General features: G+C 35.4%; 1 protein-coding gene across 1 annotated transcript in view; it reads right to left on the bottom strand.

Moving 5' to 3' along the window:
• LOC108637685 (contactin-5-like) overlaps nucleotides 1-17,736 on the bottom strand; it is a 544,569-nt gene extending 526,833 nt beyond the window's left edge. Inside the window, exon 1 of the mRNA XM_018059879.1 lies at nucleotides 17,612-17,736. Coding sequence (XP_017915368.1) covers nucleotides 17,612-17,666 — 55 coding nt within the window. The 5' untranslated portion in view covers nucleotides 17,667-17,736. The remainder of the gene's footprint in view (nucleotides 1-17,611) is intronic.

Below are 20,231 nucleotides of genomic sequence, written 5' to 3'. Positions count from 1 at the left end.
TGCAGGTTAGGAAGCAACAGTTAGAACTGGACATAGAACAATGGACTGGTTCCAAATCAGGAAAGGAGTATGTCAAGGCTGTATATGGTCAAAGTGCTTATTCAACTTCTATGCATATTACATCATGCAAAATGCCAGGCTGGATGAAGCACAAGCTGGAATTCAGATTGCAGACAGAAATATCAAAAAACTCACATACTCAGATGACTCTATCCTTATGGCAGAAAGAGAACTAAAGAACCTCTTGATGAAAGTGAAAGAGGAGTGTGAGGAAGCTCACTTAAAATTCAATATTCAAAAAAATGAAGATTATGGCATCTGGTCCCATCACTTCATGGCAAATACGTGGGGAAACAATGGAAACAGTGACAGGTTTTATTTCTCTGGGCTCCAAAAATCACTGCAGATGGTGACTGCAGCCATGAAATTAAAAGATGCGTCCTCCTTGGAAGAAAAGCTATGACCAACCTAGAGAGCATATTCAAAAGCAGAGATATTAATTGCCTACAAAAATCCATCTAGTCAAAAGTATGGTTTTTCCAGTAGTCATGTATGGATGTGAGAGGTGGGCTATAAAGAAAACTGAGCACCAAAGAATTGATGCTTTTGAACTGTGGTGTTGGAGAAGACTCTTGAGAGTCCCCTGGACTGCAAGGACATGAAACCAGTCCATCCTAAAGGCTGTCAGTCCTGAATACTCATTGGAAGGACTGATTCTGAAGCTGAAGCTCCAATTCTTTGGGTACCTGATTCAAAGGGCTGATTGATTAGAAAAGACTCTGATTCTGGAAAAGATTGAAGGCAGGAAGAGAAGGAGACAACAAAGGATGGGATGGTTGGATGGCATCACCAAGTAGTTGGATATGAGTTTGAGGAAGCTCTGACAGTTTGTGACAGACAGGGAAACTTGATGTGCTGCAGTACATGGGGTTGCAATGAGTTGGACACAAGTTAACTGAACTGACCTGAGTCAATAGAATATGGATGCGTCTAGCAATATCCTTTCAAATATTGCAACACAATGTCTATTCTCAATTTTGAAGTGTAGTAAAATTTTTGAGATGACTAGAGAACACTCGGAGAAGGCAATGGCACCCCACTCTAGTACTCTTGTCTGGAAAATCCCATGGACGGAAGAGCCTGGTGGGCTGCAGTCCATGGGATCGTGAAGATTCGGACACAACTGAGCGACTTCACTTTCACTTTTCACTTTCATGCATTGGAGAAGGAAATGGCAACCCACTCCAGTGTTCTTGCCTGGAGAATCTGACAGAGGAGCCTGGTGGGCTGCCGTCTATGGGGTTGCACGGAGTCGGACACGACTGAAGCGACTTAGCAGCAGCAGAGAACACTATTAGAATATAGAAGAAGATTTAAAATAAAGCAGCCTCATTTTCACAAAAATGAAATGAGGACTCACAAAGAAAGAAATGAGGACTTGCCCAAATTCCCATGATTTGTGGCAAAGTTTAAAATAATACACAGCCCTCCTACTTCTAGTCTATGTCCCCAGCCCTGCCATGTGCTCTTTTACATTCTGAAGGGAATCATTTATGGAAATTCACAGGAATCTTGATTTAAAACAAGGTTTGACCAAACAGAATAACTTCACAGAATGGAATCACTTGAGTTTATGAAAAGACCATTTTTATAATCAGGTCTATTTTGCTGCTATGAAAATAAATCTCAAGGGATGGAATCCAAAACAGATTAGGTTCTTGGCAATTTAAGCTCCATAATGAGATTCCAGTGCATTATTTTCCCGCAATTCATCACATTCATTTGACAATAACAACTGTTTGCTTCTTAAATACAGTATTCCATCATAGTTTTCCATCTTGGTGCTAATCTCTTTTTTGGTCTTTATTTCTACTGTTGGTTTCAATCTTCTCTTAGATGCTTCATCAACATAGCAGACAGAATATTCTTTCATTTTATCCTCTTTTTATCCTTCATGTCCAATAAGTGGAAAGTCTATTGGATGTATCCATATATTTTTTCTAACCTCCAACCTATTCTTTCAATTCTCAGTTCTACCTATAACTATTCATCAATTGCTCATTTGGTAAACCCTGTTTTTAAACATCCTATGTTATTATTAACAAAAACATGACAAAATAAAATTTAAAATTTATAACTATTTCTTAAGTAAAATTTCAGAAACATAGATTTAAGGATTAGAGGAAAAATTGTTATCATCTGATCTAGCAAGCCCTTTGATGCTAAAATTATTTTTACATAATGATCATTTAGCTCATGCCTGGGAACTGACAGACTCTCCTGAGATACAGTCAATTCTAAATATCACTGAGCAACACTGACTGCTTAGAATGATCTTATTAGACAAATTAGTTGTACTTCTCATTTGACTATACTTTGATTGGTTTGTCCCACTGAATTTCTTTAGAATAAGGGTGAGCTACTTATATACAACAAACTTTTAGATATTTTAATATAGCAGTTGTTAGTATTAACCTTTGAAAAATCTGAATCTTGAGCTGACATTCTGCCCTATTTGCCACGTGATGATTCTTTCTTGCTATGGGAAATAATAAGCTGATGCATCTTACCAAGATATTAGGATCCTGAAAATGATACCTATGTATGATATAATAAAGGGGAAAATAGGTTATTTTTTAAAAAGTTTTTGCATCTCATTTTATGCCATGAATGGGTATACTTACTTGTTAGGCAATATACAAAGGCAAGCTATCAATATTCCAAATACAGAAGATAATCTACAGTTGAAAGTCATTACTGTTAATCTGGATATAATAGGGGCAGGTCAAATCAGTCTATAAATTATGACCAGAATCTAGACTCAAAGTTCAATTACCAAACAACAAACAAACAAGCAAAAACATTTTGCCTGCCCATCCTAAGACACCCGAATATTGGAGTTCTGAATATTTTATGCATTGGTTTACAAAAGTTATTCAATAATTAATTCAGGGAAGATATTGCAAGAGGGAAGTCTCCCCTGAATCTAGCAACAAATTACCTTAAATATTAACTGAATCTTTTAAATTTAGTTCTCACTTCTTTAATCCATTTTTATCTTTCCTCTTATATTATGGTTTCAGTTTTTTTTCTTCATCACTTTGCTTCCCTCCACTGAACTTATTGTTTATCTAATTTCCACAATACAATCTAGCCTAGAACTGAACATAATACTACAGCCATTATTAACAAGTAGATCCAAAGTAGATCTAACCTCTCCCTTATTTTAGATACTGTCAATACAGCTGAAGATCATATTAGCTTCTTTTTGGTAAGCATATACCACTGCTGACTTACAATGAAATCCATAAATAAACACTGAATACTTGCAGGTCTAAACCCTTGTTGCTGTCTTCTTTCTTCCAGACTTTTGCAGTAGTAACCTACCTATTCACCCTGGTTACATTACTTCCCAAGCTCTAAAATCTATTTTCCATAAAGAACCAAGCATGATCTTTGAACATGTTATCAAGTTATATCTCTCCTCTGCTTAAAATGTGGTCTGATCATTGCCTATCTATTCTACCCCTTATTACTCTTCTTGTTATATACTCTCTTCATTTATTTGGATTTTCTCCCTTCTTCCATACTGGTTCTTCTTCAAACACAGTAAGTCTATTTCATCTTGATGGACTGACACTGCTGCTGAAACACTTTCATTCAGATATTCACCTGGTTTCCTTTTCCATATTTGTTATTTTCAAGTGATAGGACAAATAAGAGGTTAATATAAAATAATATTTTATATTATTCATGAAAAGCCTGGCTAAACATTTATCGATTATGTTCATCTTTTCAGAAAAACTAGTACTTGGTTTCATTGATCTTTTCATTGTTTCTCAGTGTCTATTTTATTTATTCTTTGATCTTTATTATTTCCTTCCTTCTGCTGACTTTGGGTTTTGTGCTTTTTTCTAATTCCTTTAGATGCTATGTTTATTTCAGACTTTTCTTGTTTCTTGACTTAGGCCTGTACTGCTATGAGCTTCTGTATTCCACTTGTTTTTGCTGCATCCTGAAGATTCTGGGAGGCTTCTCAAGTGGTATAATGGTAAAGAATCCACCTGCCAGTGCAGGGGAGGCAAGAGATGGTGGTTGGATTGGGAGGATCCCCTGGAGGAGGAAATGGTAACCCACTCCAACATTTTAGCCTGGGAAATTCCACGGATCCTGGCAGGCTACAGTCCATGGGGCTGCAACGAGTTGGACATGACTGAATACATAACATAACATAAAGATTTTAGAAAGTTGTGTTTCCATTTCCATTGTCCCCATGTATTTTCTTATTTCTTCTTTTATTTCTTCATTGACCCATTTTTTTTTTAAGTAACATGTTGCTTAGTCTCCACATGGACTACAAAGCTAAAAGAATCAAAACAACGTGGTACTGGCTCAAAAATAGACACATAGATCAATGGAATGATATACAGCCCCTGAAATAAATCCACACATTATGGTCAATTAATTGATGACAAGGGAGTGAAGAAGATGCAATGGAGAAACGATAGACTCTTAAATAAGTGATACTTGGAAAACTGGACATCTACATTAAAAAATGAGATTAAAATGTTTCTGCACATTATATATAAACATAGACTCAAAATGGATTAAAGACATAATTGTAATACCTGAAACCACAGAACTCCTAGAAGAGAAAATAGGCAGAAGATTCTCTGACATAAATTGTAGCAATATAGTTTGGATCTGTCTCCTAGGGAAAATTAACAAAAGCAAAAATAAAGAAATGGGACTTAATTAAACTGAAAAGATTTTGCACAGAAAAGGAAACCATCAACAAAACAAAAGGACAAACTACTGAACGATAGAAAATATTTTCAAGTGATTTGAAAAATATGGGGTTAATATCCAAAATATATAAACAGCTCTTACAATTCAATATTGGAAAAAAATGAAAAAAAAAAAAAAACGATTCAAAACGAGCAGAGGATTTGAAATGTTTACCAAAGAATATATAGAGATGGCTAACAGGCACTTGAAAAGATACCCAATGGTACTAAACATCAGGGAGATGCATTTCAAAACAAAAATGAGAAATCACCTCACACTTATCAAAATAACAAATATAAATGGGAATGGCAAAGGCATGGAAAAAAAGGACACTGCAGGTGGGGATATAAATTGGTATAGTCATTGTAGGAAATAGTATGGGGAATTCCTCAAAATACTAAAAGCAGAACTACCATATGATCCAGCAATTCCACTTCTGGGTATATATCTGAAGAAACAAAAACACTAAGTAAAAAATATGTATGCACTTCAATGTTCATAGAAGCATCATTTCAGTTGTCAAGACATGGAAACAGCGTGTCCTTCAAAGAAGATGTGGTATGTGTATATACACACACAATGGAATATACACATACATACACACAATGGAATATCATTCAGCTAAGAAATAGTAGCATTCTGCCATTTGCAGTAACTTAGATGAATCTAGAGAGAATTATGGGCTTCCCTTGTGCCTCAGCTGGTAAACAATTCACCTGCAATGTGAGAGACCTGTGTTCAGTCCCTAGGTTGGGAAGATCCCCTGGAGAAGAGAAAGACTATCCACTCCAGTATTCTGGCCTGGAGAATTCCAAGGACCATAGAGTCTGTGGCGTTGCAAAGAGTTGGACACGACTGAGCAACTTTCAGAGAAAATTATGCTAGTGGAATAAGTCAGACAAAGTCAAATACTGTATATTATCACTTATTTGTGGAATCAAAACAAATTGCAAATGAATATATATATATATAGCAAATCAGAAATAGTTTCACAGATATAGAGAACAAACTAACAGTTACTAGTAGGTAGAGGAAAGGGAGGATGGACAAGATTGGGGCATGGAATTAAGAGACACAAACTACTATGTATAAAATAGATAAGCAACAAGGATATATTGTACCACACAGGGAAACATGGCCATTATGTTAAATGGAGTATACTCTATAAAAAATATGCATTCACTATATTACAAACCTAAACTTTGGCCACCTGATGCAAAGAACTGACTCATTGGAAAAGACCCTGATGCTGGGAAAGATTGAAGGCAGGAGGAGAAGTGGACAACAGAGGATGAGATGGTTGGATTGCATCAATGACTCAATGGACATGAGTTTGAGTAACTCCGGGAGTTGGCGATGGACAGGGAGGCCAGGCATGCTGTGGTCAATGGGGTCACAAAGAGTCGGACCTAACTGAGGAACTGAACTGAATTGATCTGAAACTGATATAATATTGTAAATCAATGATACCTCAATAAAAACATATATCCACACATCAGAATGATCAGGTTAGAATCCAAATTCATTCATACCTTTTGTATGTTTCTTAACCAGAAATTAACCAAAAGCATAGCTATGCCTCTCTTAATAGAAGAAACAAATCAAACAATTAATTGTTTCCTTTAATTCACTTAAAAACAGGTACCCATACTTATAGAAAGTATTATGCTAGATATTATGTATGGAACATCAAATAAAATATACTGCCTCTGTTTTATAGAGAAGATGGCCTTATAATTTTTATTTATACATGTAAAATCACAATCACAAAGTATGCAAGTACTTATCTCAAATCATCACCATCTGGATGGTTCCACTATACTTTAAACCCACAGTCACTTAAGGTCATGCTGCAACCTAGACACCATCATAAACAGATCATTAGGAATAGTTAAGTTCTCTGAAAAATTTTAGTGTTAAAACAACACTGAAAATTAGAATGGAAAGTATTTGTTTTTCAAATGGATAGAAAAAAATTATTGTTTTTGACACTTCTACCAAATAAATATTTCTAAATATAGAAGCTGACCAAATTTCAATAAATCTGCAGTTAATTTGATTAGCTATTAAAAATAAGATACACCCAAGAGCCAAAATAAACATAAGACTATATAGCACTTAACCCTTTTTCATTCTCAACAACTAGTCATGTGTGTTATATTTTCAGAATTTGTATCGTGATAAACCTAAACAGTTTATTTAAAATTAAGGAGAACAGAAAATTTTCCTTCCATTTCTTCTATATCTCAAGTGTGTCCAGCTTGCCTTGGTACTCAGTGAATTTAGCTCTTTCTCCATTTTACAGACAGAATTTATCTGTATATGAAACAAAGAGATGCAAAAAGTAGCTGCTTTCTTGTTAACTACTGCACAGGTATAGCTCCCCTGAAGCCCATGCTAAGAGGTAAGATAATCTCCGTCAAAAATAAACATATTTCAGTGTTGTATTACCATGGTACAAATTTATCTCTGTGTAAAAAATGATATTGTGAACAACTGTATACATGTTCCTGTGGGTACTTGATACAAAACACATTTTTTGATCATTGTACATGATTAATTTTCTATTAGCAAATATTTATCATTGTTGAAATAATAATGCCAGTCCAGTTTAAGAAGCATTAGGTAATTTTTATGGTACTGTCTAGATTAAAACATACTTTGAGGTATATTGCTTTTTCCTTAACCAAAATCCAGTGGAAAAATATTTTAATATAGTTTATGTAAGATGAATAACATTTAGATGACCTAATAAATTAGTTAATACTCTGTTTAATCTCAAAAATACTGAACACATTTATTAATATTTATTCTCATTTCTCGAGGATCCTGAATCTGGCTTTTTTTAGTTGATGGTTTAATTTTATATCACTCCAGGAATTACTGACAATTTTAGATAACTTTTAACATTTTCTTTGTCTTTAAGATTAAAATAACAAAGAAAATTCTCTAAATTAAGAGACAGTTACCCCTCACCTGCCGCCCACCACCTTGCTCACAAGGAGAAATTAAACTGTATTCTGATTAATTAGACATCTAATACCACCAGTGCACAGCTGATAAGTGTCAGCTTGGTTTCCTGCACTGAGGTAGGCTCTGTTATCATCATGACTTCCTGGGGGACCAATTCAATGTGCACATGCATAATTTCAAAATGATCACAGAGGAGCTATAATCCATTTCTCTTTCTCAACTGCCGTAGGCCAGTCAGACTTAATATTATCAGGCACCTGTTTTCAGTAACAGTTTTGTTTTCATATTTCTTTTAAAGTTCTTAGGCAGCACTTCCTGGCAGTGACAAAGTTCTGTGCTATTTACCACACTGCCAGTAAGAAGAAGAAGAGTATTTGTATAACCTTATCAATGACAGACATTCTCTGTTCAATAGTGTATCATCCTTGCGGCAGAAAGAACGGACTGTCACCTTCCCAATAAAATGGATTTAACCCAATGGAGGAGAATGGGGTCAAAGTAGAGAAAAAAAAAAAAAAGCTTTATTTGAGACATCTATTTTTTAATTAATTCATTTTTTATTGAAGGATAACTGCTTTATAGAATTTTGCTGTTTCCTGTAGAGAGTTCATTTTTAAAAGCAATACAGCTTATATCAAAAGCATCTGAAAGTAATCCAGGGAAAGTAACTAGATGTACTTATGTAGAAGGAGGTCAGTGCAGCTTTGAGCAACTGGATTTCCCCTTTTGCCTCACCTTCATGTTACCTATCATGTTGAAAGTATTGCTGTAGGAGGCAGCTTTCTCATTATTCTCCCACTGGTTATCATATATGTGATGTTGGGCATATCCCTATGTTGAGGCTTATCCCTATTGAAAGTGAATGATATCTTACTTGCCCAAGTACAAGGGATTGGACCTCATGATCTCCAAGTTATTTTTTAATTTAAAGATTTATAAATGCAGTAAGATGAATACAATTTTAAATTTAGACGATACATAGATATGCTTAGCTTTGATAAATCAAATTATATATTAAGTCTATAACTTTCACAGAAATATATAAATAGACTTGTGATGTTAACAAATATATGCTAGTATTGGAGAGTACAAAAACATTTTTCAAAAATCTTCAAACAAAAGAATATGTGTTAATGAGTCTGACAATAGCTGCTTTCAATTAGAATTATTCTAATGATACATACTAAAAATAAATATTTGTATATGACATGTTTTACATGGACAATCTCCCCTAATCTCAGGGTCCTATCAGACCATTCCATTACAATTCACATAAAGAAATCTATTTGCAATAAATATCATTGTAATAGATTTCCCCAACTGTTAAACACTTAAAATGAAATTAAAATAATTACTAGTCACATTTCAAAAGGAATGTAGTGATTATGAAATCCATTGAATAGACTATTCCACATAATAGAGCAGAAAAATTAAGCCCTTTAGCTTTTGTTGCTATTGTTTATTTCTTTCAACATGGAGATTTGAATGAAAAGCAATTTACAAAGAACTCTGGGATGTCAGTCAAGTTGCTTGTAAATCCGAAACCTTACTGTCTCCTCCAATCCTATGTCTACACATATTTGGAAGGTGGTATATCTTTTAAGAAGCACTTTTAGAGAATACAACGACGTGGATTTTGGCACAGTGAGGTTGAAATGTTGATGTTTCTTGTCACACGTATATTCATAACTAGGATTTAGTAATTAGGATTCCTCCCTCGAATGATTTCACACACTCTATCCTGAAAAGCTTAAATTTTACTGTACTTAATTAATTTCATATTGATAAACACAGTTTGATCTTTAAAGCTTTTTTAAGCTCAGCTAATGAGGTTATTAGATCACAGTGCTCGCACTGTGACTGTTTCAGAAATAAAGATACAAAGAAATTCCTTTTTATTTACTGTTGACTAATACAAGATTATTATTATTAAACATTCACAGATTAAAACATTCACACATTAAAACATTCACAGATATCAATAAATATGAGGTAGAAATGAAGGCTAGGTATGGTTATTTTTACTGTCTTATGCACACTTAAAACCACTTTACTGAGGTATGACTGATATATCAGTTCAGTTCAGTTCAGTTCATTTCAGTCACTCAGTCGTGTCTGACTCTTTGTGTCCCCATGAATCGCAGCATGCCAAGCCTCCCTGTCCATCACCAACTCCGGAATTCACCCAAACTCATGTCCATTGAGTCTGTGATGTCATCCAACTATTTCATCCTCTGTTGTCCCCTTCTCCTGCCCCTAATCGCTCCCAGCATCAGGGTCTTTTCCAATGAGTCAACTCTTCACATGAGGTGGCCAAAGTATTGGAGTTTCAGCCTCAGCATCAGTCCTTCAAATGAACACCCAGGACTGGTCTTCATTAGGATGGACTGGTTGGATCTCCTTGTAGTCCAAGGGACTCGCAAGAGTCGTCTCCAGCACCACAGTTCAAAAGCATCAATTCTTCGGCGCTCTGGTTTCCTCACAGTCAAACTCACAACCATACATTATCACTAGAAAAACCACAGCCTTGACTAGACGGACCTTCGTTGGCAAAATAATACACTTCCAAGGAGTAAGTGTCTTTTAATTTCATGGCTGCAATCACCATCTGCAGTGATTTTGGAGCCCCCCCAAAATAAAGTCTGACACTGTTTCCACTGTTTCCCCATCTATTTCCCATGAAGTGATGGGACTGGATGCCATGATCTTAGTTTTCTAAATGTTGAGCTTTAAGCCAACTTTTTCACTCTCCTCTTTCACTTTCATCAAGAGGCTTTTGAGTTCCTCTTCACTTTCTGCTGTAAGGGTGGTGTCATATGCATATCTGAGGTTATTGATATTTCTCCCAGAAATCTTGATTCCAGCTTGTGCACTTCCAGCCCAGCATTTCTCATGATGTACTCTGCATATAAGTTAAATAAGCAGGGTGACAATATACAGCCTTGATGTACTCCTTTTCCTATTTGGAAGCAGTCTGTTGTTCCATGTCCAGTTCTAACTGTTGCTTCCTGACCTGCATATAGGTTTCTCAAGAGGCAGTTCAGGTGGTCTGGTATTCCCATCTCTTTCAGAATTTTCCACAGTTTATTGTGATCCACACAGTGAAAGGCTTTGGCATATAAGCTGTAAATATTTAGTGCATACAAATGGATGAGTATGCAATAAGTAAATACCCATGAAATCACCACCATCTATGCCATGAACATATCTATCACCTCCAAAAGTTTTTTCCTGCCGTCTTTATATTGTATTATTATTGTTTTTAATGTTGGTATTACTGTTATTTTTTTTGTGTGTGGTAAGAGTACTTAAGATCTATCCTCTTAGCAAATTCTTAAAGCATACCACTTACATGAGTAATCTAAAATAGTCAAAGTTATACAATCAGAGTAGAATGGTAGTAAGCAAGAGCTGGAGAGAGTGGGGGAAACAGGAAGTATTGGGCAAAGGGTACAAAGTTTCAACTATACAACATGCATATTTAGAGATCTACTATCCAGCATAGTGCCTATAGTTAGTGATATGGTATTGAATATTGTTCACAATATGCTTTTACAGCTACTGTCTTCAAGAGATCAAGTCTACTTTTCTACCCCATGAATCTGGTCTTGGCCCACACGATTTAATTCAGTCAATGAGGCATTAGTAAACATGACACAGTGGTTTGAAATATGCTTGCAAATTAGATGGTGTCTTATAGTCTACACCAAGGAATGATCAGATGCATGAGCAGGTCATTCACACTGCCTTTCTAGGAGCCAATCATTGGCAACATGGCTGAGACCACAAATGACACCATCCAATCCTATTCTTGTGACCCTCTTGGAGACTAGAGAAATCAGCTGAACCTGCCCAAACCAGAAGAAACATCAAGCTGACTTTCAGAACTGTGAAAAAGAATATTTCTGAAGTTTTTGTGTTGTTGTTGTCATTAAGTTCATAAATTTAAGGGTGGTTTTTTATGGAGTTAAACCTGGAGAAGGGCATGACAACCTACTCCAGTATTCTTGTCTGGAGAATTCCATGGACAGAGGAGCGTGGCAGGCTCCAGTCCATAGGGTTGGAAAGAGTCGGACATGACTGAGGGACTAACATTTTCACTTTCAAAGCTAATTAGTGCACTATACAATAAATGCATATGTAATATACTATGTGGATTGAATTTCTGTAACCAGCAGTTCTCTAGTCTTAAAACACACACCCACAAATGTACAGATGTAATTCACTCCTTCCTGAACTTCTCTTTTCCAAGTTATCTGTCATTTTTTTCCTCTTTTTCTTCCTCAGTTCAGCCTCTCAGAAAACAAAATTAATAGTAATTATCTAATTTTCCTCCTGTACAAATCATTTCATAGCTTGTTATTATAAGAGATTATCCCACTACTTTGTTAAAGATAACTTTCGTTAGCATTAAAAGGAAATGGTTTTAATGCAATCTGATGTAACCTTGCTTCAGCATTGCCACTGCTGACCACTCTGTCTCTGAATCTGGTCCATTATCACTTTCCTAGCGTGCATATGCGGAGAAGGCAATGGCATCCCACTCCACTACTCTTGCCTGGAAAATCCCATGGATGGAAAAGCCTGGTAGGCTACAGTCCATGGTGTCACAAAGAGTCAGACACGACTGAGCGACCTCACTTTCACTTTTCATTTTCATCCATTGGAGAAGGAAATGCCAACCCACTCCAGTGTTCTTGCCTGGAGAATCCCAGGGATGGTGGAGCCTGGTGGGCTGCCGTCCATGGGGTCGCACAAAGTTGGACACGACTGAGGCGACTCAGCAGCAGCAGCAGCAGCAGCAGCAGCGTGCATATGTGTTCAGTTGCTTCAGTCGTGTCCGACTCTCTGCATCCCTATGGACTGTAGCCCACCAGGCTCCTCTGTCCATGGGATTCTCCAGGCAGGACTATTGGAGTGGGTTTCCCTGACCTCCTCCAGCAGATTTTCTCCACCCAACGATGGAACCTGTGGTCTTCTACATTGCAGCAGGATTCTTGACTGCTTAGCCACTGGGAAGCCATCACACTTTAGAGTTTCCTCCAACTCACCCTCTATCCATTTCAACCTACTCCTTCTCTTGCCTCTTTAGTGCATGCTTCTCAGAAGTTTTTCCTTGCCTTAGGACTCATCGTTCTCTTCATAACCCTTGGGTGATTATTTTCCTTCCCAGAGCTTCAGTTTCATCCACACTTAACTTTTAGCTCAGTCGTCTTTCTTAAAAATCTCCATCTGAGTATGTCACAGATACTTGAAGCTCAACATGTGCATTACTTAGTTCAGTATTTCCTCACTAAACTGCACTCCCTTTTTAATTAGTACCCAAGCAAATGGCAATATCATCTACTCCATAAGCAAAGAACCTTAACTATTTCTTTTAATACAAAAAATTAATCATTTACCAACTTCTATATATTTTATTGCCAAAAAATTTTGAATCTCTCATTTCCTGTTGATGCCCTTCACTACTGTCTTATTTTCGGTTCTAGTCATATCAATATTTTGTCTAGATCAAACATTTAGAATGCAATTCTTAGTCCATTTTTTTCTTAAATTCATAACCAGTTTTCCTGTTTATTAATATCTTATATTAATATTGTACATTTGTTACAAATAATAGACTGGTATTGATATGTTACTTTTAACTGAAGTACATCTTTATTCAGATTTCCTTGGTTTTTACATATTTTTTTTCTTTTTCAGAATCCTATCCAGGCTCACTTATTTATTATGCTTCCTTAGCCTTCCTTTCTATGACAGTTTCTCCAATATTCCTAGTTTTGTATGATTTTGAAAATATTGAGGAGCATGGTCCAAGTGTTTCATAGAATGAAAAAAATGGATTTTTATGATATTTTTTTCATGGTCAGACTAGAGTCACATGCTTTAAGAAGGAAAACCACAGAAAGGAGGTGCCATCCTCATTACATTATATCCAGTATAAATGCTATTTCTTCTGATACTGGCCTTACTCATCACTGGGTTGATATAGTTCTTATCAGTTTCCTCCACTGTAAAGCTACTTTTTTAATTCCTCTTTTCCATTCTGTACATTTTGGAAACAACTCACTATGTGCAGTCCACAGTTAAAGAAGGGCGAGTTACATTCCAGCTCTTTGAGAACATAACATCTACATAAATTATTGAAATTTACCTACATGGGAATCTTGTCTATTCTTTCAATTATTCAATCACTTATTTATATCAATATGACACTTATTAGATATAGATATATATATATATGGCTATAAATACATAGCTATATATATACATGGTTATAAATACTTGTGATATGTAGCCATTTGTATCTATATTAAGCTAAGCATGAGTTCATACTGAAGTCTCGCAACTCTAAACCATTATCACTTGGATCATTCTAGCCTTCTTCTTTTGCTCATTGGTGACCTCTCACATCAACAATGAGACAATTGGCTCCCACCATCCATCATCCATTGACTTAATTGTTCAACTCCATGCATGAGTTTTTAGTGTTGCTAACACAGAGAAATAGCATTCTTAACTAGAGCACAGTCTCAAAAACAGTTCGTTTGAAAGTTATGTGGATCAGTCTCATTTTCCCCCCTACTCTCCTAAGCAGAGGTTGCTTCATACATTTGGAATGCATTTGTAATAGAATTTTTGTTATACTCTGCATTTCATCCTGAGATCCTCTAACCTCCTAAATTATTATTATTATTAAATTAATTCATTTTTTTAAAGGATAGTTGATTGATAGAATTTTGTTATTTTTTATCAACCTCAACATGAATCTGCCATAGGTATACATATATCCCCTCCCTTTTGAACCTCCCTCCCATTTCTCTCCCCATCCCACCCCTCTAAGTTTATATAAAGCCCCTGTTTGAGTTTCCTGAGCCATACAGCAAACTCCCATTGGCTATATATTTTACATATGGTAATGTAAGTTTCCATGTTACTCTCTCCATGCATCTCACCCTCTCCTCCCCTCTCTCCATGTCCATTAGTCTATTATCTATGTCTGTTTCTCCACTGTTGCCCTATAAATAAATTCTGCAGTACTGTTTTTCTAGATTCCATATATATGTGTTAGAATACAATATTGTCTTTCTCTTTCTGACTCACTTCACTCTGTATAATAGGTTCTAGGTTCACCCACCTCATTGGAACTGACTCAAATGCATACCTTTTTATGGCTGAGTAATATTCCAGTGTGTATAACATAAATCAAAGCAAGATCCTCTATAACCCACTTCCTAGAGTAATGGAAATAAAAACAAAAGTGAAGAAGTGAGACTTGATTAAACTTAAAAGCTTTTGCACAGCAAAGGAAACTATAAGCCAGGTGAAAAGACAACCCTCAGGATGGGAGAAAATGATAGCAAATGAAACAACTGACAAAGGTTTAGTTTCCAAAATAAAACAAGCAGCTCACACAACTCAATAGCAGAACAATAAGCAATACAATCAAAAAGTGGGAAAAAGACCTAAACAGACATTTCTCCGAAGAAGACATACAGATGGCTAACAAACACGTGAAAAGATGCTCAACATTGCTCATTATTGGAGAAATGCAAATCAAAACTACAATGAGATATTTTTAAAATTATGCACATTAAGGTTTCCTTTGTGTTATAAGTACTATTGGTTTTGATAAATGTGTGTTACTTTCCCACCATTACGGTATCACACAAAATAGTCTTCCCAAGCTGAAAATGCCTGTGCTTCCTTCACTAATTTAGTGATCCTCTGACCCCAAGCCCTGGAAATCGCTGATCTGTGCACTCTCTCTAGTCTTTCCCTTTCAAAAGATCATATATAAAAAAGAAACATACAGTGTGTAACCTATTCAGACTGGTTTCTTTCACTTAGCAATATGCATATAATATTCATTCATGTGTTTGCATGAGTTGACAATTCATTTATTTTTATTCCTGAGTAAAGAGCATTATATACAATTTCTACACTTCATTAACTTATTGAAGGGCATCTTGGTTATTTCCAGTTTTTGATGATGATTATTAAAGTTTCTGTAAACTTTTTGTGTGTGGATATTTTGTGTGCCATCAATTTTAAAATCAGTTAGGTAAATCTCTGGTAGTTCAGTTGCTTCATTAGAGGTAAAACTATTTAGGTTTGTAAACACTGCCATACTGTCTCCCAAAGTGGCTGTCCCATTTTGCCTCCCTACCAGTAATTAACAAAGTTCATGTTTTCTTCATCCTCAAGAGCAACTGGCACTGTTTTTTTCTGGATCTTAGCCATTCTGATATGCATAATGGTATCTTATTATTGTTTCAATTATGAGTGTATTTTTAATATGAAGTTGTATATCCGTATGAAAGCTGTCAAATTTTCATTGCTCCAATAGCCAGTTTTTAAACCTAAGTTTGTGTAAGAGTTTTATATTTCCTACTTAAACACAGAAAAGATACTCCATGTATTAAAAAACGAATAAATAGAACAAAGAGAAAATGCAATCTGGGTCTTATTTTTTACATCAGTTTTGTTGGTTCAAATAACATGATCAACATAAAATATGCTTATGACCTTGATAACCTACATTATCTGTAATAATAACCAAGTTACCATGCAAAATATGTCTTGTAATATGATACTCAAACAGATAACCAGGGGAAAAAATAAAGAATAATAATAAAAGAATAATAAATACTTAGCATAAATATTGCCAAGTAACAAGCATTAATAAGGGCTGTACTTCTAGAATAATTTGTTTAAATAAGAAGGTGAAGGTGAAAGAAAGGTTTTGAAAATAATTATCTTTGATAGGTATCCTTTCAAGTATCTAATCAGTTTTATTCAAACAGCAGATAAATTCATGTTTTAAAAATAACTAATATATATATAAATGCTTCATAGTAAATGCAGATGATTAAAGATCAAATCTTATGTAAAAATTAGAAATGGCCTTTGTTTTTGACATTTTTGTCTTCTCTATAATATTTGAATAGCAACTTACCTCCAAGCTCAGCCTCATTTCACTGGAAAGAACAGCACCTAGATTCCATTATGAGCTGCAAATCTAGCCATCTGGCCATCAGGGACACAACCTCAGGCTGACAGATTTTGTCTTTCCATGACTAAGATAAAATACCTACTTTGAACTCACAGTTTATTGTTGGGGGATAAGTTGGGTCAGTGCATGAAAATAAAACTTTGGAGTTATATTACAATCTATCACTCTTCCTCCATCTGGCATCATCATTTTATTATTTATTAATAAAAACATTGGATACCAGTTAAAATTACAATTTTGATAAAATAACATATTGCATGGAACATACTAGAACTAAAGCAATTATTTGCTGTTTATTCGAAATTCAGTCTATAGCTGAGTATGTTTTATTTCATCTTCTAAATCCACCCCTATTTCTCTCAGTTACTTCATCAGTTCAAGAGGAGAATGGTATTGACAAGAGGAAAGGGAGACCAGATCATCAGAAAAGAAGATAATACTGCACAGAAAGAACCTCATAGGATATAGTATTTAAAGATTCCATATCTTTTGTAAATAACTATAATCATGATGGACCAGGGTGTTCATTTACACTTTTAATGTCTGAAACCGTTCACTTATTTCTCGTGTTTTCACAATTGTCTCTACCCATGTTTTATAATGATGGTTTAGATTGTAAATTAAAGTCAATAAGATGGGATGGATACTCATTTAACTATATGACATTTTTCTACATACCTTATTATATGTGCAGTGCTAACAGAAGTTTAAGAGTTGCTTTATCTTCTTTTGTTGTAAAGGGTGAATCATGATATAAGTTTAAATGAACACCCGAGGCTGTATTTAATGAAGACCTTTATATTTTTATTTGATACGTAAGGCAGGCTTTTTTACCTGAAAGACACCCAGTGACTGACAGAAACAGAATAAGTTTCCAAGAGGAAGCCATCCTTGGTGACTAGGATTGCCTGTGTCCCAGTGTATTTAGCAGCTCTGATGTTTCTTCATTAAAAAATGTCCTGTTGAGACAGATAATACTTTTCAAAAATTGAGAAAAGAAAATAAACGTACAAAAAGACAAACAAATAGAAACCAAAATATTTGCAATAAAGTGATAAATAACTTTCATTGCCAAGGTCAGATTAATATATCCTTGTGTATTGACAACAATAATAAAATTTCCATTAAAATGAATGCACAACACAAAAACTTTGGAAAAGTGATAAACCTTCCCTATCACCTTTATTTATACTGAATACTCCCTCACAGATAATAAAAACATCAGGTTCTAATGGGGATGATTTTTTCTCACAGGAAATATATAATAGCTATATTTATTATGTTAGACAAATTACTGGAGTAGAAAAATAGGGCAGAGGAACCAGTTACATTAATATATACTCCTCTCCTCTAGAACATAACTAATGATCAGTTAAGCAAGTGATTTTACATATTGTATCTGTAGCTCATCAAAACCTCCACAGGAAATTTTTTTCTTTTAATTATTAATGTCAACTGCCTTTGTTTATAACTCCTGTGATTATCTGTACTGTACTGTAGTTCCCTCTTTTTGTGAGTTATTTTCTCAGCATCCTTTGCTAGCCAGAATATAAGGGAAACAGGGATTTTCATGAATATTTAACACTTTCTGTCTAATGCCATTTTTATAACAATAACTAGTATAGCACATTAATATTTCCTTTATCTGTCCTGAAACACACAATAAACCTGAAACTACAAAATTCCAGCATAGAACTTAATACTCAAAAACTTGAAAATGTGCACTAGAAACTCTTATAATAGACAAGCAATGTCTGAGTTTTCAGGTGTCAGTTATTAGTGTCCTTGGCCAAAAGCAATTGAGAAATAATTGTGCAGTGTGTTGATTTTAAATAACAACTGCTTCTTTGCAGCTGGTTCTTCCCAATAGACTTAGAATTTCAGGTCATCTCTTTCATTCAGGAAACATCTTAAAAATATAGAAAAGCATTTTTCCCCTAGTTAGGTCAATTCAATATAGACAGACCGAAAGAGGGAAATCTCATTAGTGAGTCTTCTACTCAAATGTTAGTTTCATTTCATTTATATTTTAAAATATAAGCCTTCAAAATCTACTTTAATCACAAGGTGAGGGATCACTAATGGAGAAAAAAGCTAATGAGTTATAAGACTTGCTTCATAGACACTTTCTTCAAAAATATACTTTTCATCATTTTCTTTCCAAGTAAACATCGGAAATAAATACAGTTTGAAGCACAAAATGACCTTATCACTAATTTTTACAGTTTAAAATATTTTCATTATTTATACACTGCTTTTTACCAGAAAGGAAAGAAGAAAGCCAGCACTTCACACATAATAGAGATTTAAAGTTGTTGGAATAACAATTATGGTTTATGAAAACTGCATATTTAAATTAGTGAATTATTAATCCATGACAAAATAGGTCTTTATCAAATTGTGACAGTTCTGAGATATTAATACAGTTTTGCTTATTTTGATGAGCTCAGTCCACATCTTGAAAGCGGGTATTTCCTTCTCTATTTACAATCTCTTCTGATGTCTTAGGCCTTCCATTGTGGCTGAGCTGGTAAAGAATCTGCCTGCAATGAAGAAGACCTGGGTTCGATCCCTGGGTTGAGAAGATCTTCTGGAGAAGGTAAAGGCTACCCAATCCTGTATTCTGGCCTGGAGAATTTCGTGGACTGTATTGTCCATGGGGTCGCAAAGAGTCAGAAACGACTGAGCGACTTTCACTCTGATGTCTTATTCCTCATCAAAATGCAAATATTTTCAGAGCATTTATATGCTGTAGACTGCAAATGTCAAAGAGAAAACACACATGCTTACATACATGGCCACACACCACCCCTACACATACACAGAACCACGGGCTATGAGGCACATAAGGGCTTCTCTAGTGTCTCAGTGGTAAAGAACCTACTGGCTAATGCAGGAGATGCAGGTTTGATCCCTGGGTCAAGAAGATTCCCTGGAGAAGGAAATCACAACCCACTCCAGTATTCTTGCTTGGAGAATCCCATGGACAGAGAAGCCTGGTGGGCTACAGTCATTGGAGTTGCAAAGAATTGAACATGACTTAGCAACTGAACAACAACATGAGGCAAATAAGCAGGGCAATGCACGTGTAGCATAGACGCAGAGCCATCAAAAGAGAAACACATTGGTAAGGACAGCAGGAGCTGGGAATAGCGCAGAAGTGTACAACAGAAATTCAAGAGGATATTGAGCTTAGACACATGTCTTACTTTTGCACAGGTCAGAAATGAGCACACAGATGAATAAATCAGTATCAGACAGTGATTCACACTGTGAGAAAATCAACAGTGTGAAGGGACAGTAAAAGGGCAGAGGATAGAGGTCATTGTTGTATGGGTTCATGGAAGGCAGTTCTGATAGATGACACTTAGGTTCAGTTTTCATTTTCACCATGGCATTATAGAAAAATCCTTATATTCCAGGCACATTTTTAAGTTCTCAAATAAGAATGGTG

This window comes from Capra hircus, chromosome 15 (assembly GCF_001704415.2).
Source record: "Capra hircus breed San Clemente chromosome 15, ASM170441v1, whole genome shotgun sequence".
Taxonomy (NCBI): Eukaryota; Metazoa; Chordata; class Mammalia; order Artiodactyla; family Bovidae; genus Capra; species Capra hircus.
This window is presented reverse-complemented; position numbering and strand designations above follow the sequence as displayed.